The sequence below is a fragment of the Lolium perenne genome, chromosome 3, assembly GCF_019359855.2.
Source record: "Lolium perenne isolate Kyuss_39 chromosome 3, Kyuss_2.0, whole genome shotgun sequence".
Lineage (NCBI taxonomy): Eukaryota > Viridiplantae > Streptophyta > Magnoliopsida > Poales > Poaceae > Lolium > Lolium perenne.
This window is the reverse complement of record NC_067246.2, coordinates 346,922,194-346,947,512: the sequence shown is the minus strand read 5'-3', so window position 1 is coordinate 346,947,512 and position 25,319 is coordinate 346,922,194. Positions and strand designations below refer to the sequence as shown.

The 25,319-nt window shown below is 40.3% G+C and overlaps 1 protein-coding gene across 1 annotated transcript in view; it reads left to right on the top strand.

The window, feature by feature from the left end:
* LOC127340540 (cysteine-rich receptor-like protein kinase 6) overlaps nt 1-25,319 on the top strand; it is a 124,464-nt gene that overhangs the window by 50,638 nt on the left and 48,507 nt on the right. Inside the window, exon 3 of the mRNA XM_071827739.1 lies at nt 20,618-20,634. Within this exon, the coding sequence (XP_071683840.1) occupies nt 20,618-20,634 (17 nt within the window). The remainder of the gene's footprint in view (nt 1-20,617; nt 20,635-25,319) is intronic.

The following is a 25,319-nucleotide window of genomic DNA, read 5'->3' as shown; positions in this document are numbered from 1 at the left end:
ATTGGGAATGAACTCAAGTGGAATGGAATTTTGAAGATGTTGAGAGAAAACTAGTTGGAACATAGGGGTTCAACATATTCTACTTTCTCAAGTAAAGTAGAGTTTTTCTCAAATTTAAAGTAAACAAGAAATGGTATGGGTACCATAAACAAGCCTTTTGTTAAAAACAAAGCAACATAGAGAGTAATGTTTTAGAAATCAGTGCTTGGTAGAAATGGGATGAGAAAACAAAACCCATTTCAGTTCCTTGTTCTCTTTGAAGAATTATCTTGAAAATATTTAATAAAACTAGAAGTAATTTTGTGATCAAAACTAGAGAAGGAAAATTAATAGGATTTTTGAGAGAGAAAACTAACTTAGGGAGAAGTGTTCTCAAGGGTAGATGATGGCTACAAAATGTACCCACCATTCCCACTCTTGGTTTTGTGAAGATTAAACTTGAATAAAGACAAGAGATAAAATTGAAGGAAGTGATCTAGAGTTGAATCATTGAATAGGATACAAGATCAAGTTGAATATATGAGCTGCAAGGATTGACTGAGACATGCAAGACGTGGAGGTTGAAGAGGATGTTGCATAGATGAGATCCATGCATTGAGATCAACAATAACAGTGGTGGTTGCTTAGATATCAACTGCCAAAGTCTGGAACTTATAAGCTTGCCAAAATAGATTGTTGACTTGGCTTCAGAATCAACCTATGATGAGTGGGTATAAGAGAAGGATGTGATGAGGGTAGATGATCCCAAATTTTGGATTCAAGGATGGTTTGAGCTGGACTAACACAAATAGGAATATCAAGATGGCACACTCATGTTGCCATCAGGAGAAGAGTTTGATGTAGTAAAAAGGAAAACAATTTTACCTAAGTCACACATGTGTTTTATTAGGTGAGTTGTATGTCTGACCACTAGAGGTGTTGTTCTTTGAGGTACTCAAGACAGAACTCAACAAGAAATCAAGACAATATATCTAGCGGCAGATCAAAGCAATTCATCACAACAAACAAATCAAGGCAATTCATCTAAATTAGTCTATAGAAAAAGTTTTTGTTCCCCCTAATTTTTGCAATATGGACAATTAATCAAGGTTGCAAAAGTTGGGGTGTTACATTGTGAATATGTATGCATGTGAACCCTCTAACTCTTTCCATTGTGTTATATACTAATATGCCTTGTGTCTATAGAGATGACGTACTATGTCGTGTTCGAGGGGCGGGTTCCAGGAGTGTACGAGGAGTGGGAGGAGTGCAAGAAACAGGTGCACAAGTTCAGCGGCAACTGCTACAAAGGGTACCCGACTAGACACGAGGCGGTTTCCAAGTGGAGGGCGCACCAAGCGAACAAGAGCAAGATGAAGACCTTCCTTGTGCTCTCGCTCTTGCTCACCATCGTCGGGGCGGTACTCTATTTCATCCTAGTGTAGGCGGCGGCCGGTGTCACTTCGTTTGTATCTACAGATCGATGATGAGAACTTTCTTAATTTGCATGGATTATGAGTTGTATGGAGCTATATGTATAACTCGATCGGGCTCTAAGTAATGTGATGATGATGTGATGATTATATATGTCCATATTATATCTGTCTATATTATATCAGTATATAACATGTATACGGTGTATAAAACCAGTATAAAACCTGTATAATACACCAGGGGAGCACAAAATCGAGCATACCTGTAGATAGTTCTGTGGCGCACCAAAAAATAATTCTGTGGCGCACCTATTTCTGTGGCGCAGCTATGTCACATGCGCCACAGAACTATTTATTTCTGTGGCGCACCGGCCCCAGTGCGCCACAAAAACCTTAATTCTGTGGCGCACGGCCAGATGCGCCACAGAAAGCTTATTTTTGTGGCGACGTTTCTGTGGCGCACCTCCCATGCGCCACAGAATCAAATTTTCGTGCGCCACTGATGAGGCTTTTCCTACTAGTGTTAGGTTAGAGTCAAGTTAAGGTTCTCATGTAGTAATAGAGTTAGGTTTCTAAATGAATCTAGGGTTTAGGGTTACACATGAAATGTTAGGGTTGTAATATCATACCATATGGAATTGGGGTTTGCTATTTACCATATAGTTCTATGATTAATAAATTCATAATAGGGTTGAAGTTATTCATCACTTTAAAAATAAACACAAGTTAGGATTTGGCATTTTACTATTTTTAAAGAATTAATATTCAAGAAATTATTAATCAGGTTTTAAATCCCTCTAATAAGGATTTAATAGAATAACAAATAAGGAAAATTAGTTTTAAAGTTTTCTTTATTTATTTAATGGTTTTCTATTTAATTTAGGAAGTTTTCCTAAATTTTGAATTTTAATTGGATTTAGGATAAATGAAAAGGCTTATTTAATGAGTTTAAAATAATTAAAAAAATTTATTAAAATAAAAATTTCATATTATATTTTTATTGGTTAGATTTTATTTTTAGGAACATTTTGATATCTTATTTGTAATTTTCTGAGTAAAAATGGATTTTGTATGTATTTATAAGGTTGCATATATTTTCTGGAAGTATGTAATAATTTAAAACACTAAATGTACCGATTGGAGTGCTACCCCTAGGGACAGACAGGTGGGTCACAGGCCACGTCGGCTGCCACGCGGATGGAGACCATGTCCAATACTACGGTGGGGTCCCTAGACACGTCACCTTGCCGGTCAACCACCGCCGGCCGGGTCAGCGAATGACGGCGACGGCGATCTAGGCCACGGGAGGACGGTCAGGGGGTTTCATTTGACGCGTATTGACATGCTGAGTAAGATGGTGATTTCGCCGCCAAGAAATGGTCACCGGAGGAACTCCGGCGAACCTTCCTGCGGCGGCGCTCGCCGGCCGAGTTGCTAGATCTTGCTACGGTGGATTAAATGGCGTAATTTAGGAATCTAAAGACGCACAAGATCAACCTGGAGCTGATGAGATGCTCGACGAAGCCTAGGCTAGTCGGAGATGATGGTGAGGCCGTGGATTCCAACGATGGCCGACAGAAGGGCGGCGTTCGATTCGCAGTACCCCGTGCTCCCCTCGATGTGTGGCTTGACCAGAAGAAAGAGGGCATCGAGGCGCACCTCCTAGACCTAACCCTGGCCTCCGGGGTGGCTTGTATCGGCGGCTAGCCGGAGATGTGCTGGCGGCAGCATTCGTTGATTCTGGAGTTAGAGACGAGTAGAGAGATTGAGAAGTGGTGGCTAGGGTTCCTCGGGTCACGGCGGTTCTTCTCGAGTATTTAAACGGCTTGGGGCGGTCGGCAATGGCAGCACGACGATGGGGACGGTACAGATGCGGCAGTGAAGCCGGTGGATGCGGCGGGCATGAATCATGGCGTATTTGGATAAGCACGGACGTGAGCTGGTTAGAGGGAGGCTCTGAGACGGTTGGCGACGTCTGGCCATCCTTATCGACGGCGTGATCGTCGTCGACTGTCATCGCCGCGGTGGCGAGCGGACGGAGGAGGAAGAAGACGTTTTTCTTCTTCGTTTTATTTCACGAAGGGTTACGGTGGGGTTGGGCCCACGTGAGGTGGTGCTGGGCTGTGGCTGGACTGGGCTGGTCCTGGGCTGCTCCACGGGCTAGTGCTGGTGGGCTGCTACGGCCAGGTGAGGCTTCTCTCCTCTTTTCTATTTTCTTTTCAATTTTCAATTTTCTGTTTTCCTTTTCTATATCTTATTATGTGTTTCCAATTCAATTGTTGTTTTGAATTCTTGTTTAGATTTACCTATGTTTTGCAGTTTTGCTTATTTTTAATCTGATTGAAACTCATTAAAGTGATTAAGAGTTATATTGTTGGATTAGGGTTTTGTATATGTGTGTTAACACATACACATAATGAACATTATTGGTTTGAGCATAGAATATTCCACATATAGATGATATTATAGTTCAACTATAGAGATTTCAAATTATTCTCCAGAAGGAATTTTGATTATCTAATGATAGTTAGTGTTTTATGTGGTATTACTTTGCAAGTAATAATTTACAAAGTAAAACTATTATTTGGTTCCCTATTTTAAAGAAATGATACCATGGCATGATTTCATGTGGGATTGCTTTTCTAAAGGTTTGGAGAATTAGATAGAGTTTATTCAATGGTTATTTTCTTAATATTCATGTGCTCCTTTAGTTACTAAGGATCTGAGAATTGGTTTTATCTTCCACCAATTAACTTTTATTACTATCCTAATCTATTGTTAAAGTAACTAAAGTGGTTATAGTTCTTTTTATAGTTAACTTTGGTTAAATGGATGAATGGTTTCTCACCATATAAAGTATAGAATTTGACTCTAAGGTTTTCTGATTTTCTTTAATTGAGGAATAAGTGAAATGCAGATAGGATTCTACTTATGATCACCAAGTGATTCACAAGTTAGGATTGAGATATAACCTAGTTTTGCTTACTCATGATTTTCCTATCATTTCATGTGGTGGATAGCATCTACTAATCCTATTAGGATTTAACTTATCCTCACATATCTCAAGAGAATGATCAGGGTTTAAGCATGATCAACTGGTTCTTAATTATTCTACATCAAGTTATTGGGTTAATGATCATTACCAAGTTGTGATGATCAAAGGTTTGGCTTCCTAAAATATTACTAAAAGTATCTGGATATGGTTATACCAATTACCCCTCTCAATCCACAAGGACTTGGACTATAATCTAGGGTTCTACTCAAGGAATGATGATGTGATTATCTAAATATGTTGTTTGCCCAAGAACTCTACCTTGCTATCTTCTGTAGCTTGTTCTTCAGGAAATCTGATAAACCTGCATCTTGTGGCATGCCTCCACCTCCTAGCTGCTTCATCTTGATCCTAACTATTTTATGGGGTGTCTCAATGTGTTGGTTTTCTTGCATCATGGTGCAAGATGATGGGATGAATGAAGTGTGAGACTCCCTTTTATAGGCTTGAGCAAGCTCTAGTATCATGACACATAGGTGAGTGACTCTTGTTTTGATTTGATGAGTAAGGTGCTTGGTTGTCATGCTCTCATCCATAGCAATCCTTTAAGCATGAGGTGGCATTGCTTGGGATGCAAGCTATGTAGATATTTTCATCCTATGTGGCTTTGGTATTATCCTCTCATGTGATTTATTTTTAGATAGCCAAGTGGCTTTTATTACTAAATATCTTGTGAATGATCTTATGCTTATGGGTGAGTTACAATATCATATGTGATTGTATTTATATTGTAATTGGGATAAAAATGTAAAAGACAAGGATTATACCCCAATTTTGAATGGTGATTGTTGATTTCACCAAGGCATGATCATATGAGTTTCAAAGTACTCATATTTTATTTTATTCAAATTGTTTGAACTATAATTCGTAATGTAAACGAATTTAGTTTTGTAATATTCCACATATTTAATAAGTTATGATTGAAATAAGAATGTGTGGATTTTATGCACTTAGGTCCTTGTGTTTTACTATATTTGGTAATTAGTTTTAAAGTGATTTCAATTGTATCCCAAGGTAGTTGCTCAACTTTTAAGTGTTGATAATTTAGAGTTTGTTTCTTATCTCTTTGATGGTTATATACCTCTCCCATCTCTAGGGTTTAATGATAAGCTTTTGTTGGTGTTAAGTTCAAGAGTTTAATTCAAGAAATACCATGAGGTTCATGGTAGGAATATTTATTTGTTGAAGACATGGAAGGGATAAGTCAAGAATGTTTTCTTCATTTTATTGTTAATTGATTTCCAATTGAATATATGTTCTTATGTTATGGCAAGGAATATCATGTTATGATCTTTTATAAGATCAATCAATTGATCCTTGATTAATATGTTATTGTGTTGGTTTTAATTCCATTTGATCTAACCCCTTAGATCAAATCATCTTTTCCCAAAACAAGGTTTTAACAAAGTCACATTGAGGTTTATAGAACTTGACTTGATGAGCTACTTCAATTCCACCAAGGTCAAGTGAAACTTCAGTTACTGCGACTGTTTTACTTTAAAGCGCGAAAATTCCCCAGATTTTCTATGCATGAATGCAATGCACACATCTGTTTCCTCTATATTTGTAACCCCAATACCTGGGATATTACAGTCTCTACCCCTTAAACTAAACTTCGTCCTCGAAGTTTGAACTCTCTCACGTTTCGGAGTGTGGATCTGACTTGTATAGACTACCACTTTTCTCGAACTCCGTGGTGATCCTTTTGGATATAATTAAGTATATCCCTTGTCCAGATTCTTCCTGGAATCCATTAATGTTTGCCTCTGAACAGTGGCTTCTTACTTTAATTCCCTAATTTCTTTTAATATCATAATCTTGTTTCCTTTCTCATTGAAGATTCAATGATTGGGACTTCTTCTGGTACTCATAGACTTAACTTGAAGACTAATTTGATAATAAACTCCTAATTGATAAATAGGTCTTTGTTTTCCCTTACTACCAAAACTGCAATAATGGTACTTAGTAAGGTACTTACCATGGAAATGGTCGTGATGGTTTATTTCCCTAAGAATGGATTAGACTCATTTAGTCCATCCAATAATGGTTTATAGTTGATACCTATAACTATTTTGGGGTATTTAGGTTCCATGAAAGGACTCATTCTATTAGTCTTTGATTTTGGTATAGTTAATCTTCTTCAGTCTTTGGTCTTCTTGAGCTGTATTTTGTCTACGGTATTTCCTTCGTCCAACTTCATTATCTTTGTCTTACTTGAGCTTTCATACATCTGAGTAACTATTACTCACTTTCTCAAGTTATAATCCAATTCTTACTTCATCGAGGTATAAACCTCGGCTTCTGGTCTGACATCCTTCTGAAAGTAGTGTTCATCAATCTTATGAAGATAAGATCAAACTTCCTCTCAGTTCAGACCTTCTTCATCAATCTCGCTCAAAGTATTGAGTCATGGTACATACAACTCAATCTTTACTCTACCCCTTGGAGTTTTCTTATGGTCTTCAACTCCTTTTCTTCCAACTATTGGAATTATGGTTAGAATATTGGTCTGGGTCTAGCTTATGGTTTGTACTTCTTCTAAGGTCTCGCGAAGAATGTTTGTGGTGTATCCACTCATTTGTAGACATCCAATGTGAATCCTTCGACTACATGATTATAGGTCATTGTTATTTGGCTGACAAAATTTTATTTGTTCATAACTTCTTGATACAAACAATCCATTTATGGACTACTTGATACCAATTGTGGCTATTTGTTATCTAAAATTGGATTCTATTATAGGTTCTGATCAACTGAACGAGACATCTTCTACTTTATCTCGCAGTATTGATCCTATACCACAACTGTGGTCTTCTGATACCAACTGTGGTCTTCTTATATCTGCTATGGTTTCATATGTCATCTTCCTTCCTTTAGGGTTTATTTTGCAAGAAAACCACAATGAATATAGTATCCAAAGTGATTTCCCATGCATTCCCCTTTCCATAATGACTATGGTTCTACTTCTACTTCTCCATAATCATCATATTTCTCACCTTCATGCTTCATATGTACGAAAGTACTCCTCTTGTTGAGGTAAAGCATGAATTTTGATTGGCACTTCCTTCAGAATATTGTGGTTACTTCCCACAACTTTACACTTTTTTCTGATGAACCTTCATCTTGTCTTCAGAATCTTCAGAATTCGTCACTTCCTCACACGAATACCATTACCCTCTAGATCCATGGCATCAAGTAAGAACTTGATATTGCAACATGCATTTGCATATCAAAGTCAAACTTCATGTATGGATCTAGTCAAACAATGAAAATCCATTAAAATACAAGAAGATTCAGCTTTGTGTTTATAATACACATCATCATAGGCCTGAATATAATAGTTGAGTAAGACATCTCTAAACATCAGGCTCTGATGTGTAGTATATAACACCACATAAGATAGGTTTATATCGTGATACTTAGCACTTATATATGGAAGTCTGCTATTTGTCTCAACCTTTACCCTAATTGCACAATTGCAATGAGATAAACTTGAAACAAAGTGGTCTGGGATAGTTAAGGTTAACCTAATTTCCTTTGGAAGTTCTAACTTAGCTTCCATTTTGTTGAGGACTACTTCACATACTATCTCTAGATTCTAACATAGATACTCTAAATTCTTAACTATTAGAGCATAGCTCCTATACTTTCAAGTGTTTCTATCCAAAGGCTATGGTCATGATGTGCTTGGCACACTTCCCATGGTTTTGGAACATAATTCTTACAGTATTGTTTAACATCTGGCTTCTTATTGTACTCCTCCTAATTGTTTATGATGTTCTATTCCATCACATAATGATTCTCAGGTGAATCTTATATGATTACTATGTCTACCATATAAGTAGACATATTTTTATTCCTATCACTCTTCCTTATCTCCCATGATTGACTCATCAGGGTTTATACTACTTCATCTAACTCATATTTATCATTTACTATCAAATGTTTCACAAGTTTGGATAAATCTTTACTTATCCATTACTTGTCTGGGTATACACTTTCTAGTAGGATATTTTTCTTATCTTTGTCACTTAATATTACTCCTATTACAGGTCTGGATAATTCTTACTTAACCATAACATGTGTTGGTACACATCTTCCAATAGGATATCTTCCTTATGGTTGTATCCTCTCTTTGGACTACCATGTATTGTATACCAGCTGTGATCTACTCATCTATTATTTTAAGGACTTAATGGTATACTACATGTTTGGGATTAGCTAGTTATTTTTACTTAGAAAAGATAGATTGAAAAGGTTGACTCAAGCGTGTCAGGATTATTCTCAATTGAATATCCATCTCAAGTCATAAGAATACTTGGTTCACCTAAGACAACTTCCTATAGACACTACCAATCCTATAGGTCTCATTTAAAGGGTTTTAATCCTAGGGTCAAAGCATTTGCTCTGATACCAACTGTGGTGACCCGGCATACCACTGCATGGTGTAGTATGCAAGTCTGATATAACACCAATGAAACACCGTTCCACTACTATTATATCGCTCAGAGTGGTACAACAGAAACATATGCGGGTCCAAGGCATGTCTATAGAGTTACATACAGACTCAGTTACATAAGATCATCACAGCCTCCTACTTTACAATGAGGTAAAACTGCAGATAAACTCCAGAAGAACGACTCGTATTCTAGTCTTAACACGAACTCTATTTGTAGAGTATTTAACTAACTCTAGAGGCTATGAATAGATTCTAGCTAAATAGGAGCTAGGTTTGGGAAACTAGTTCCTTTCTATTGCTAAGCTAGGTTTTATCCTTGTTGGTGGTGGTGTTTGACTCTTCTGATAAGTTCCTATCCCTTGAAGTAGTCGTTGACTCCTCGGTCTTCGAGTTGCACTATAGATCCTCCTTCGATGCCTCCATATCTAAGCAGGGGATTTAAGAGTGGGATGAGTACGAGCGTACTCAACAAGTTCATTATAGGAAAGAGGTGTTTAATGCACTAGCTACGGCATTAGACCAGAAAGTCTAATACCAATGCAGGTTTTCATAACCATTTCTTCAAAAGGTTGCTTTTATTCAAAAGAACTATGTCCGTCAGCCTTCACCGGTTTACTAGAACTTCATGGAGTTCCTTTCCGGCAGCGTTCGCAGTTCCATATCCCGGAACAGGGAGTGACAGGTCACGGTTCATTACACTCTGCAGAGGTGTGTTGCTTTACCCATAAGAGATCTTAACCTTGGTGCCAACCGAGTCTAGTTCTCGTCCACACTTCCTTTGGTGTGAGGCCCGGTATAAGGTCTAGCCAATCATGTTCGTCCGCTACCTCGAACACCCACCCTTTGTTGCAAACCCCGACCCTGGGTCCACGCCGGTCCCATAGTTCCCGTAGATTTCAGGGTGGACCCCGACCACGACGTCAATGCAGGGCTCTACCATACATTCCTACGCCGGCAGCTGCAACCCATCATAGACCGCAATACCGTGGGGACTTAGGACTCCCCAGCCTCACCGCTTGCTCCTTCGGGCGACAAGTGTACTACGGACAATGCCGTGGGGACTTAGGACTCCCCAGCCTCACCGCTTGCCCCCTTGGATTACAAGTGTACTACGGTAAAGCGCATCCGTTGATGAACGAGAGGTGGAAACACTTTTGACTACTCCGTCCCACTCCGGATCTTATGGTTAACACGGGTATTACGGCACAAGAATCACTGGACGACATTTGTTGTTTAATCCTAGATGGATATAAACCCTTGCAATGGAACCTCCACCATATCAACACAATCCATGGTTCCATTGCCCACCACATAGTCATTTTCATAGTGATGAAAATAGTGGTTTTGGTTTTTATGCAATAGTGAAAATCATAGTACTTTGCAAGTAATTTGGTAAAGATACTCAAATGACATGAGCAAGCGATGAACTTGCCTTTCTTGACTGCAAGATTATGCAGTCAAGGTCTTCGATACGCAATAACTCCATGTTCTGAAATAGCATCATCGTCCGGTAAGGACGATGTTTAAAAGATTGGCAAGGATGTAATAATGCATAAGTATGAGATGCAATCGCTCTAAGCGTGTCCTAACCCCGATGATTTAGGATTAGTGAGTTGTAATGATTAGTTTCGGGTGTGTTGCACTTTTTTAGAGTGATTCGCAAACAAGGTTCTTATTAAGGTTGATTACTTGGTATCACAAACAAGTAGTAGAATGCATAATAATAATCATACACACCAAGAGTAGTAGTTGTATAATAAGTAAAGAGAAGTTGTCAATTTTTTTAAGTCCTATAGTGCATGGTTGATGATTACTTATTATATAATTCAAAAGAATAACTTTTGAAGAACATGGTCTTTAATAAAGAACAAGTATGACAATTATATTGATGGGGTTCTATGGTTTACTATGGTTCCAAATGGGTTTCTGGAGTAAGTATTAGATGGATCACAACATAGTTGGATTCATCAGCAACTAGGTTTGATTGGTTTTACTTAAGCATAAGCAACTTAAGAAATTAATTATACATGGTTGCTATCCTGGTGGTTTCATCTTGCTGGTGATAGCTAGCTAGAATTTATAGGTCCTGTTCGGTAGGGTTGATGATGATTCTCTGTTTACTTCAAAAGAATAACTTTTGAAGAACATACTTCTTAAGTAATAAGAAGTATCTCAATTAGGTTTAAGGTTGTCTAGGGTTTGCTATTGGATTTATTAAGTAAGAAATGGTGGTTTCCTAAATAGGAAGATTAATAATTATCTCACCCCAATAGGATTTAGTGTGTATAGGATACACAATATTGGCATGGTTGCTATTGGAGTTCATCATAATGGTGTGATGCTAAGCATTGATGAATAAGGATGATGGTTTTGGGCATTCGAGACTAGGGTTTGGACTTGGTTGATCCTACTTGATCATCTTGGTTTAAGTGTATGTATACATGGAATACTACATTGCTAGTGATAGGGTTCTACATTTTATGTGGACATAGGTATGTCTTTAGTTGCTACTATGGAGCTATGAATCAAGGAAAGTCTCATGATTATAAGTTCTAACATAGGGTTTAGGTTAGAGTCAAGTTAAGGTTCTCATGTAGTAATAGAGTTAGGTTTCTAAATGAATCTAGGGTTTAGGGTTACACATGAAATGTTAGGGTTGTAATATCATACCATATGGAATTGGGGTTTGCTATTTACCATATAGTTCTATGATTAATAACTTCATAATAGGGTTGAAGTTATTCATCACTTTAAAAATAAACACAAGTTAGGATTTGGCATTTTACTATTTTTAAAGAATTAATATTCAAGAAATTATTAATCAGGTTTTAAATCCCTCTAATAAGGATTTAATAGAATAACAAATAAGGAAAATTAGTTTTAAAGTTTTCTTTATTTATTTAATGGTTTTCTATTTAATTTAGGAAGTTTTCCTAAATTTTGAATTTTAATTGGATTTAGGATGAATGAAAAGGCTTATTTAATGAGTTTAAAATAAGTAAATTTTTTTATTAAAACAAAATTTTCATATTATATTTTTATTGGTTAGATTTTATTTTTAGGAACATTTTGATATCTTATTTGTAATTTTCTGAGTAAAAATGGATTTTGTATGTATTTAGAAGGTTGCAGATATTTCTGGAAGTATGTAATAATTTAAAACACTAAATGTACCGATTGGAGTGCTACCCCCAGGGACAGACAGGTGGGTCACAGGCCACGTCGGCTGCCACGCGGATGGAGACCAAGTCCAATACTACGGTGGGGTCCCTAGACACGTCACCCCGCCGGTCAACCACCGCCGGCCGGGTCAGCGAATGACGGCGACGGCGATCTAGGCCACAGGAGGACGGTCGGGGGGTTTCATTCGACGCGTATTGACATGCTGAGTAAGATGGTGGTTTCGCCGCCAAGAAATGGTCACCGGAGGAACTCCGGCGAACCTTCCTGCGGCGGCGCTCGCCGGCCGAGTTGCTAGATCTTGCTACGGTGGATTAAATGGCGTAATTTAGGAATCTAAAGACGCACAAAATCAACCTGGAGCTGATGAGATGCTCGACGAAGCCTAGGCTAGTCGGAGATGATGGTGAGGCCGTGGATTCCGGCGATGGCCGACAGAAGGGCGGCGTTCGATTCGCAGTACCCTGATAACCCACAAGTATAGGGGATCGCAGCGGTCTTCGCGGGTAGTATTACCCAATTTATTGATTCGACACAAGGGGAGACAAAGAACACTTGGAAGCCTTAACAGCGGAGTTGTCAATTCAGCTGCACCTGGAAACAGACTTGCTCGCAAGATTTTATCAATAATGTAACTTTATAGCAGATGCGATGGTGAAATAACAGCAGCAGAGTAGCAGAAACAGCAGTAGTAATTATAGTAAACAGCAGGATTAAAATACTGTAGGCACAGGGATGGATAACGGGCGTCGCATGGATGAGAGAAAGTCATGTAACAATCATAGCAGGGCATTTGCAGATAATAATAAAACGGTGTCGAAGTACAAAGAAATCAATAGGCATGTGTTCCAATTATAGTCGGACGTGCTCGCAATGAGAAACTTGCACAACATCTTTTGTCCTACTAGCCGGTGGCAGCCGGGCCTCAAGGGAATCTACTGCATATTAAGGTACTCCTTTTAATAGAGTACCGGAGCAAAGCATTAACACTCCGTGAACACATGTGATCCTCACGTCACTACCATCCCCTCCGGTTGTCCCGATTTCTGTCACTTCGGGGCCATTGGTTCCGGACAGCGACATGTGTATACAACTTGCAGGTAAGACCATAAACAATGAATATCATGATGAAATAATAACATGTTCAGATCTGAGATCATGGCACTCGGGCCCTAGTGACAAGCATTAAGCATAACAAGTTGCAACAATATCATCAAAGTACCAATTACGGACACTAGGCACTATGCCCTAACAATCTAATGCTATTACATGACCAATCTCATCCAATCCCTACCATCCCCTTCAGCCTACAGCGGGGGAATTACTCACACATGGATGGGGGAAACATTGCTGGTTGATGGAGAGGCGTCGGTGGTGATGGCGGTGATGATCTCCTCCAATTCCCCGTCCCGGCGGAGTGCCAGAACGGAGACTTCTGGCTCCTGCGACGGAGTTTCGCGATGTGGCGGTGTTCTGGAGGGTTTCTGGCGACTTCGACTTCTCTCCGTGCGTTTTTAGGTCGAGGGTGATAAATAGTCCGAAGGAGGGCGTCGGAGGCCAGCCGAGGGGGCCACACCATAGGGCCGCGCGGGCCCCCCCTAGGCCGCGCCGCCTCATGGTGTGGGGCCCTCGGGCCTCCACCTGACTTGTACTTCTGGCTCCGTGAGTCTTCTGGGAAAATAGGGCCTTCTGTATAAATTCCGAGGTTTTTCCTGAAAGTTGGATTTCTGCACAAAAACGAGACACCAGAGCAGTTCTGCTGAAAACAGCGTTAGTCCGTGTTAGTTGCATCCAAAATACACAAATTAGAGGCAAAACAATAGCAAAAGTGTTCGGGAAAGTAGATACGTTTTGGATGTATCAACTCCCCCCAAGCTTAGCTTATTGCTTGTCCTAAAGCAATTCAGTTAACAACTGAGCGATAAAAGAACTTTCACGAACACATTTGCTCATATGATGTATATATTCTCATGCTATGGCTAATACTTAGGCAGTTCATAATGAGATGCATGCAAATAAGGTCATCTAACAGCTATGTCAATCATGGAGAAGTACCAACAATTAATAATAAGCATCATGAATCATGTATATAAACAGGATTGCAATGTTCATAAGAGAGTATGATAAAGTGGTATCTCGCTTGCCTGTATTTGAATAGCAAAACATAAATGCTCAGGCACCTCTGAGGTTCATAGAAAGACTAGAAATAGAGATTGTCAAAGATAAAAGCATCAAAGTTATACCACAATCAATAATATTTTGAGACAACCATATTGTACTAAGAATGACAGTTGTGCTCTCAAGATAGTGCTCAAAGAAAGGATGGAGACACAACATAAAAGTAAAAGATTGACCCTTCGCAGAGGGAAGCAGCGATTAACATGCGCTAGAGCTTTTCATTTTTAAAGCAGGAGTAAAATTATTTTGAGAGGTGTTTGCTGTTGTCAACGAATGGTAATGGGTACACCAACTACCTTGCCAACCAGACTTTCAAGAGCGGCTCCCATGAAAGACGTTATCTCTACCAGCAAGGTAGATCATCCCTCTTCTCTTTTGTTTACACACGTATTTTAGTTTTATTATGGGTGACACTCCCCCCAACCTTTGCTTACACAAGCCATGGCTAACCGAATCCTCGGGTGCCTTCCATCAATCACATACCATGGAGGAGTGTCTATTTGCAAAATTAAGTTGCTTACTGATGAATCAGAGCAAAACATGTGAAGAAAATTATTAATGAAGTTTGATTAATCGGGGCTGGGAACCCCATTGCCAGCTCTTTTTGCAAAATTATTGGATAAGCGGATGTGCCACTAGTCCATATGAGAGTCCGTCAAAAGTAAATGACAAGGTTGAAAGCTAAACACCACATACTTCCTCATGAGCTATGAAACATAAACACAAATTGAGAAGCATTTTGAAGGTTTTAAAGGTAGCGCATGAGAATTTACTTGGAATGGTTTGAAATGCCATGCATAGATATTTATGGTGGACACTTTTGGAACAACTTGGTTTTCAGGTGTTTGGAAGCACGAGCGGTATTCCCGCTCAGTACAAATGAAGGCCAGCAATAGACTGGGGAGCGACAAATCAAGAGAGCAGTAACTGTCATAATCATGCTTGCGGCAAAATAAATTAACGGAGGCATAAAAGTGATACAAGAACTCTGAAGTAAATTAAATCATCGAGGCTTAATTGACTTTTGTTCAGTCATATGCATGCGTGAGCATGTGCCAAGTCGATATAAATGAATTATTCAGAGGAGGATACCACAATGCCATACCTACTTATGAATAAAACAATGCAAGCAAACATCCATGACATGCTACTCATATTAATAAATTGGAGCTAAGCATGAGAGATCATGAACTACTAGACTTTCTCAAATGACATATACCTCACATGAACCAACTAAGCATGCTCACATGGATGAGTATATGTACAAAAATGAAAACAAATAGAGTTCATACCAGCCTCTCACCACAATCCAATTGTCGTAGATCGTCATTATTGCCTTTCACTTGTGTAGCTTGGATAATATGAAATGAAAACCACGCTCCAGCCACCGAAGACCATTGAACTCATAATGAACTTTACAAACCAAAGAAGAACAGAAAATATTTTTGGTGTTTTCGAATTGGAAACAAGAATAAAGGAAACAAGCAAACAAAGCAAAATATTTTTGGGTTTTCTTGTAGCAAACTAGTAATAGCAAATAAAGCGAAATAAATGCAAGAAACCAAAGCAAACAAATAATGAAGAGAAACAACAGAAATATTTCTGGTCTTTTTGTGTTTTGGGAAAGAAACAAAGCAAAAACAAGAGATAGCAAACTAGAAAAGTCACATAAACACAAAGCAGCAGAAATTCGTCAAACTTGACAGCAGTACAATACTCGATTTTAAAGAAATTCTTCCACCGCTCAAATCGAAAAGTGTTCAACTAATGAAAGTTAGATAACAACCTGGGGAACATGCACAAAAATTTGCTTCGCAAAATACTGTTCTGGCTATTTTTGAGAATTTTTATGGTGACAGTCTAGAATCTGTTTTCAGGCAGCACTTCCCCACATATCATCTCCCTCTCATTAGGAAACCACTCAAAGAAGCAAAACAAGTATATACAAGTATCCAGCAACCATAATATGCAAAGAATGAGTGATGCCGGTATACCTCCCCCCAAGCTTAGGCTTTTGGCCTAAGTGGAGTTCAATCCCATGGTGCCCATGAAGTAGCACCTCCGTAATACGACGAAGATGGATCATATTCCGGGTATGTGCTGGAAGAAGCACCCGAATACGTGACGGTGTAGTCGTAGGAGGGCTCGGCGTCCTCGGAGTCATGCTTCTGGTGGAAGTCTTGTATCTTCATCTTTTCCTCCACCTCCTCCTTAGTGCGCGACCATGGTTCCCTGTCAATACTGAACAAATCTTGCTGGGGAAGAGGGATTTCCTTTTCATCCCCGTCAGCAAACAACATTCTATAGACCATATTATCTAAAGTGGAATCAGCGGTAACAAAATGATGGCTTTTCATAGCAGCAATATCAAGTCTCCTAGGAGTTAATGGCACATCATTAGAATCAAGAGGAAGCCTTAAATGTGTTAAAATACGCAATGCAATAATTCCTCCAAAAATAGGCCCCCTGCTAGACAGGCGGCGAAAAATAAGAGAACCAAGATGATATGGTGTCTCTCCAGTAAGTGCAGCAATTAAGAAAGCAAGATGGTAACTAGAAATATTACTAGTGTTCTCCCTACCAAGAATGCTAGTAGCAATGTAATAGGCAAAATACTTAATGGCGGGGAGTTGGATATTTCTTATCTTGCCGCGCTGAATGGTGCGGCAATCATCGTTGGTAATCCCCCGGTAGAGCTCTAATAAGACCCGGGGGTTGTCCTCAATCTTCCTTGATGTACCTACAGGGGCAATACCCAATGCAACACAAAATTCTTCCAATTCCATAGTAATAGGATTACCATAGATCTTGAATGCAACCGTCGGCCCATATTGCTTGTTGTGGAACTTGAAGCTCTCGACGAAGATTTTGGTGAGCATATGGTATTGCTCCCTTTCATCTCCCACGTAGGCGGCTAAACCCGCCCTATTGCCAAGGGTGAAGAAATCATCCAACATCCCTGCATTTCTCAGAAAATCATAACACGGGAAAGACGAAGCATTAGGAGCCCCATTGTCTTCCTCGGGCGCGAAGCTTGGCGCGATGATATCCTCATTGTAGGATCTCCTAATTCGGGTGGCGGTCCTAGATGGCCTTCCGGTGCTGGTTGTCCCTCTCTTGAACAATTCTCCAAAGTTGAAGTTCTTCATCCTTTTTCTGAAATTTTTCAATCATCATATAAAATTTGATTTGGTGACATATAATCAAGGGGAACTACTATAGGAACTTGCTAGAGTACTAATCATGCATCAAAACTAGTTTTTACATCATAGAACAAGCATGCAAGCTCACTAAACATGTTACCTACAGCAGCAAAATAATCAAGATATACTCAACCAAACAAAATTCTACTTGGATCATTGGAGGAGTCACATACCAAGGAGCAAATGTGCCAAATTTCAGACAGAAATCTGGGCTGAGCAAAGAGATCGAAAAATCCTGAGCTCTTGAGCAAAAACGCGAGTGAGAGAAAGCTGGTTCGAGTTTTTTCGGGAGAGAGAAGATTCTGGGAGAAAGAGATGGCAAAGTGGAGCAAGGAGGGGCCCACACCACAGGGTGGCGCGCCCCCCTCCTTGGCCGCGCCGGCTGGTGGGGTGGCCCCCTGGGGTGCCCCACTGGTCATCCCCAGGTGCTCCCAGGTGCTTCGTCGAAAAATAGGACCAACGGTATAATTTTTGTGAATTTTTGAAAACTTTGAAAAATGCACATTTCTGGGTATTAATTTTATTATTACTGTGCAGGAAAATTTGTGAAATCTCTATACAACTAAAAACTTTGCAAAACAAAAGTGCTACAGCAAGTAGAACAAGTGGAGGAAGAAAGAGATGTTGTTTACCCCCTCTATGCATATAAAAAGTATTTGTTAACAAGGTTGATCAAGTCTTGCCACCAAATAAATTTTACATAACATATGAAGAAATAAACCTCAAATCAATCATGTTACCTTGTATTCAATTGATATGGATCCAATCATAAGAGTTTGGTATTCTTATTTAGGCTCATATATAGGACAATCAATAGTTCCAACTTTGATAGTTCTCACATTAGAGATAGTATTAACTCCACATGCTTTCTCAATCCTCTTGGGAAAATAAACGGTATGTTCCTTATCATCAACATTGAAAGTAACCTTCCCTTTGTTGCAATCAATAACAGCCCCTGCGGTGTTAAGAAAAGGTCTCCCAAGAATAATAGACATATTATCATCTTCAGGCATTTCCAACACAACAAAATCAGTTAATATCAAGCAGTTAGTAGTAACTTGAACAGGAACATCCTCACATATACCAACAGGAATAGCAGTAGATTTATCAGCCATTTGCAAAGATATATCAGTAGGTATCAACTTATCTAAATAAAGTCTCTTATAAAGTGAAAAGGGCATAACACTAACACCGGCTCCCAAGTCACATAGAGCAGTTTTAACATAATTATTCTTAATAGAACAAGGAATAGTAGGTATACCTGGGTCGCCCAACTTCTTTGGAACTTTGCCATTGAAAGAGTAATTAGCAAGCATGGTGGAAATTTCCTCATTGGGGATTTTCCTTTTGTTAGTAACAATATCTTTCATATACTTTGAATAAGGAGGCAATTTAATAGCATCAGTCAAAGGGATTTGCAAGAATAAAGGTTTCATCCAATCACAGAATTTATTATAGTGTTCTTCTTCCTTTGATTTTAGTTTCTTAGCAGGAAAAGGCATTTGCTTTTGCACCCAAGGTTCTCTTTCATTACCATGTTTCTTAGCAATAAAATCTTCTTTAGTATACTTTTTATTTTTAGCATGCTTTTCAGGTTCATCTTCAACTTCTTCTTTATCAGAAGCGTCATTCTTATCATTATCATTACCATTATAATGTTCATTACCACTTTCAGTTTCAGCATCGGAAATAGAAATACTATTAGGATCATTAACAGGTTCAGAGGATTCTACAACCTTTTTATGTTTCTTCTTCTTTTTCTTAGAAGGTGCACTAGGTTCAATTCGTTGAGAATCTTGTTCAATTCTTTTGGGATGCCCTTCAGGATATAGAGGATCCTGGGGAGAGACACCCCCTCTAGTTGTTACTTCATAAGCATGTTTCTCTTTAGAATTATTTTTTAACAAGTCATTTTGAACTTTAGTGAGTTGATCAATTTGAGTTTGAACCATTTGAAAATGTTTAACAAGCATCTTAACATCATTGGAGGTTCTCTCCACAATATCATGCAAATTGCTAATAGCTTGAGAATTTTCCATTAGATGATTCTCTACTCTCATATTAAAATTTTCTTGCTTAACAATATAATTATCAAACTCATCTAAGCATTGAGCAGGAGGTTTTGAATACGGAATATCTTCCCTAGTAAAGCGTTGAAGGGAGTTTACCTCGATCATGGATGAAGGGGGAATTGTCTCACATATATCTTCTATAGGAGGTAGATTCTTCACATCTTCGGATTTAATACCTTTTTCCTTGAGAGACTTCTTAGCTTCCCTCATATCTTCATCATTCAATTTAATTAAACCCCTCTTCTTCAATATTGGCGTTGGAGTTGGTTCAGGTGTAGTCCAATCATCATAATTCCGGCTTATTCTAGCCAATAATTCTTCAGCTTCGTCTGGAGTTCTTTTCCTGAAAACACAATCAGCACAACTATCCAAATATGCTCTAGATTCAATGGTTAGTCCACTATAAAATATATCAAGTAGATCATTCTTTTCTAAATCATGTCCAGGTCGAGATCTGATAAGAGAACAAAATCTTGTCCAAGCCTCAGGCAATTTCTCTTCATCTCCCTGGTCAAAACTATAAATTTTCTGTAAAGCAATATGTTGAGCGCTAGCAGGAAAGTATTTTCGAAAGAAAACATCACGCAAATCAGTTGGATTTTTAATAGAACCAGGAGGCAAATTATTATACCAAGTTTTAGCATCATCCTTTAATGAGAAAGGAAAAATTTTAGCGACAAAGTAAGTACGCATCTTGACATCATCAGAAAACAAACTACTCATAGAAGAAAGTTCAATCATGTGTTCTACAGCACTTTCTTTTTCAGTACCACAAAAGGGTGTTTTCTCTACAATAGCTATATGAGATAGATCAAGAGAAAAATCATAATCTTTATCCTTAATGCATATCGGAGATGTGGCAAATTCAGGATCAGGAGATAACTTATATCTAACAGTATATTGTGCGAGAAACTTTTTAATTTTTCTTGCATCAGTAGTAGCATTGCATCTATTAATAAAATCATGATTAAGCTCCACATAATCCTCATCAGAATGTGTTGACGTCAGAAACCCACCGGCGGGCAGCGACGGGCAACACCGTAGAGCCGGGAACAACCTAGGGCTGCGGCTGGCCGAGGTCCCTCCGAGCGATGGCCCGCAAAGCCTTCTGGTCACACGTCCGATGCTGATGCAAGGGCGTGCCACCTGACCTATACCTGGTCAGGAAGGTGATGGAGATGCCTCGCTTAGTTTCCTGCATGGCATACACTTAAACATTAAATACGAGCCTCGATCGGCTCTCAGGTTATCCTGTGAATCGGCTCATGGAGCCGATCCACCCATGATTCGTACGAGGTGCACGAATATATGGTGGTCCTGCTTGATCAAGATAAAGCTAATGAGATCTACGACGATTTAGGGTTTTCACCGCATAATCGGATCATCCTACTCAGGATTGGGCCTCACGGCCACGCACGGTGATCGTAAGCCGATCCTAGACAAGGCCTAAAAACCAACACGAGGTTGATCCCCGGAACATCCTGTCTAGGACTAGCAAACGACACCCTACGTGCCGCTGGATCCTCCAGCCCCTTGTAAGGCCTAACTATTGCAGATATTAAACTAATCCTTGATGAACAAGGAGCAACCGTAATGGATCAGATCTACTAAATAAAGATCAAGCGGGGTGCCGCCCCTACACCTAAGATAGGTGTAAGGGCGGCTAGACATGCAAGGGTTGCACTACGATAGCATGTTACACGAAGAACTATGCTAACCCTAACACATCTATGATAACTACGTTGCTCGCCATCAACAAGGCTTCAGTACGAGCAACGCATGAACAACGTGGAGCTTGTGCTGCCTAGATCACAAGATGCGATCTAGGCAGCATGTTGCTTACCGGTAGAAACCCTCGAGACGAAGGAGTTGGCGATGCGCCGAGATTGATTTGTTGGTTGAACGTTGGTTGTTGTTTATTTCATAAACCCTAGATACATATTTATAGTCCGTAGACTCTCTAACGTGGGAATAGTCCCAACCGAGCACGGGCCCAACTCTAACTAATCGACACGTATCCTACTATGTTACAGATACAAGGGCAAACTAGCCCAAACTTCGTGTACAAGGCCGATTCACATATCCTCCCATATATATATTCTTCAAGTCCATCTTGACCGCGGCCCACCTCTGATCCGGTCAAATTCTGGTGATAACACATGCCCCCCTGGTTTTGGAATTGATAATTCCAAAATCACTCTCTCTTTCCTTCGTCGGGTCATGTCGTAGCAGAACAGAACCGTTGCAGCATCTTTTATCATGACGCCTGGCCTTCTCAGCTTCTCTGCACGATTTGACACTGTAGTTCCTTTTTCGTGGTAGGCGGCTTCATTGTGCGCACTGCCTCCTTACTTTTTAGGCCGATCTCAATTCCGCGTTCATGAACCAAGAAGCCCAAGAATTGACCGGCCGTCACTCCAAATGCACACTTGGATTCATCCTTAGTCCGAATTTCCTAGTTCGGTCCAGGATGCGTCGTAAATCCTCCAAGTGTCCCTCTACGGAGACAGACTTGACCACCACGTCGTCAATGTAGATCTCAACCAGTTTGCCGATCAGATCATGAAATATGTAGTTCATGGCTCTTTGGTACGTTGCACCAGCGTTCTTCAGTCCAAATGTCATGACTACCTATTCAAACAAGCCCACTGAACCTGGCACTCTGAATGCAGTCTTGTGTATATCTTCTGGATATTGTCAATATAAAGTAATATAACAAGTGCAATATGCAAGTATGTAGGAATCAATGCACAGTTAACACAAGTGTTTGCTTTTTTAGATAGAAGGAAATGGGTAAACTGACTCAACAATAAAAGTAGAAGAAAGGCCCTTCGCATAGGGAAGCATGGATTGCTATATTTGTGCTAGAGCTTTTATTTTGAAAATAAGAAACAACTTTGTCAACGGTAGTAATAAAGCATATGAGTTATGTAAATTATATCCTACAAGTTGCAAGTCTCATGCATAGTATACCAATAGTGCCCGCACCTTGTCCTAATTAGCTTGGATTTACATGGATTATCATAGCATAGCATACGTTTTAACCAAGTGTCACAAAGGGGTACCTCTATGCCGCCTGTACAAAGGTCTACGGAGAAAGCTCGCATTGGATTTCTCGCTTTTGATTATTCTCAACTTAGACATCCATACGGGGACAACATAGACAACAGATAGTGGACTCCTCTTTAATGCATAAGCATTCAACAACAGATAAAATTCTCATAAGAGATTGAGGTTTGTTGTCCAAACTGAAACTTCCACCATAGATCATGGCTTTAGTTAGCGGCCCAATGTTTTTCTCTAACAATATGCATACTCAAACCATTTGATCATGATAAATCGCCCTTACTTCAGACAAGACGAACATGCATAGCAACTCACATGATATTCAACAAAGAAATAGTTGATGGCGTCCCCAGGAACATGGTTATCGCCCAACAAGCAACTTAATAAGAAATAATATGCATAAGTACACATTCAATACCACAATAGGTTTTAAGCTATTTGTCCCATGAGCTATATATTGCAAAGATAAAGAATAGAAATTTCAAAGGTAGCACTCAAGCAATTTACTTTGGAATGGCGGAGAAATACTATGTAGTAGGTAGGTATGGTGGACACAAGTGGCATAGTGTTTGGCTCAAGGATTTTGGATGCATGAGAAGTATTCCCTCTCGATACAAGGTTTAGGCTAGCAAGGTTGTTTAAAGCAAACACAAGTATGAACCGGTACAGCAAAACTCACATAAAAGACATATTGAAAGCATTATAAGGCTCTATACCGTCTTCATTGTTGTACCTTTTATCATTATATCGAAACCGATCGCTTGAACCGGCCTCCTCTTTGTCCTTGCCACCAGAGTGACTGCTCTCTTCTTTGTCTTTGCCATGGCGGTAAACAGACCCTGCCATGTTGACATCTGACCATAATACTTTGCAATCCTATAGCCGATGGCTATTCATCGGCTGTTTTGAGAATCCAGTCTCCTTCATCTTCTTGCAGCAACAGGACGGTCCAGACCCTATAGATGACGACGGCTTCCCTTTCAGGCTCCTTTCCGCAGCTCTAGTAGTCTTCTTCTGTAACAACTCGCCGCTTTCGAAGAAGGTTATGATGCATGGTCAGCCGATGACACTCCAATCGGCTTCCAAAAACAGAGTGTCTACCAAATCAGCTGCCCCCCGAGCCTCAGTTAAGGTGAGAACAGTAGCGAGGACACACAGTTCAGTCCAAGGGCCTTGAACTCAGGCAATTGAGACAGCCACCATGCAGAGGTCCTAGCCATTCCTACGAGCGTAGCTGAGAAGGTGGCCAACTTAGCCAGGCCGACGGTAGATACACCAGAGCCGATCACCTTTTCTTCCTTTGAAAGCCGATATTGCAGACGAAACACCAACGGCCTAATGAGTAAAAGGTTGGAGGTTGGCCTCGAGGCTGAACTGAAAACCGACTTGGTCGAAATCCGTATATTGAACACGCAGCTGGTAGATCTTGTGTAATTGTACTAGAGTCGATGGCTGTGCATCGGCTGTATACCATGAGAATTTTTTTTTTACTGGCCGATTTTTCTATCGGCCCCCAATATTTCACATGTTCATCTGATTAGGTGCCCCCCGAGCCGAATCTGTCAGGTAACTGCGGATATCGGCTCTGTAGTTGGCCAAGGCACTGTGTTTGAACGTCAGCTCCGTTAGGACTAATGTTGACTCTCATCAGCCGACGTAAAACCGCTGCTCATTAGATCGACGTTGAACACAGGCAGAACGTGTGGTGAAGATAATTTTGGCCGATTGCTGGAATCGACCTCCACGTTGATTGATTCGCTCAATGAAGGTTTTGCGCAGTCCCACCGGGCGTGCCAGAATGTGTTGACGTCAGAAACCCACCGGCGGGCAGCGACGGGCAACACCGTAGAGCCGGGAACAACCTAGGGCTGCGGCTGGCCGAGGTCCCTCCGAGCGACGGCCCGCAAAGCCTTCTGGTCACACGTCCGATGCTGATGCAAGGGCGTGCCACCTGACCTATACCTGGTCAGGAAGGTGATGGAGATGCCTCGCTTAGTTTCCTGCATGGCATACACTTAAACATTAAATACGAGCCTCGATCGGCTCTCAGGTTATCCTGTGAATCGGCTCAGGGAGCCGATCCACCCATGATTCGTACGAGGTGCACGAATATATGGTGGTCCTGCTTGATCAAGATAAAGCTAATGAGATCTACGACGATTTAGGGTTTTCACCGCATAATCGGATCATCCTACTCAGGATTGGGCCTCGCGGCCACGCACGGTGATCGTAAGCCGATCCTAGACAAGGCCTAAAAACCAACACGAGGTTGATCCCCGGAACATCCTGTCTAGGACTAGCAAACGACACCCTACGTGCCGCTGGATCCTCCAGCCCCTTGTAAGGCCTAACTATTGCAGATATTAAACTAATCCTTGATGAACAAGGAGCAACCGTAACGGATCAGATCTACTAAATAAAGATCAAGCGGGGTGCCGCCCCTACACCTAAGATAGGTGTAAGGGCGGCTAGACATGCAAGGGTTGCACTACGATAGCATGTTACACGAAGAACTATGCTAACCCTAACACATCTATGATAACTACGTTGCTCGCCATCAACAAGGCTTCAGTACGAGCAACGCATGAACAACGTGGAGCTTGTGCTGCCTAGATCGCAAGATGCGATCTAGGCAGCATGTTGCTTACCGGTAGAAACCCTCGAGACGAAGGAGTTGGCGATGCGCCGAGATTGATT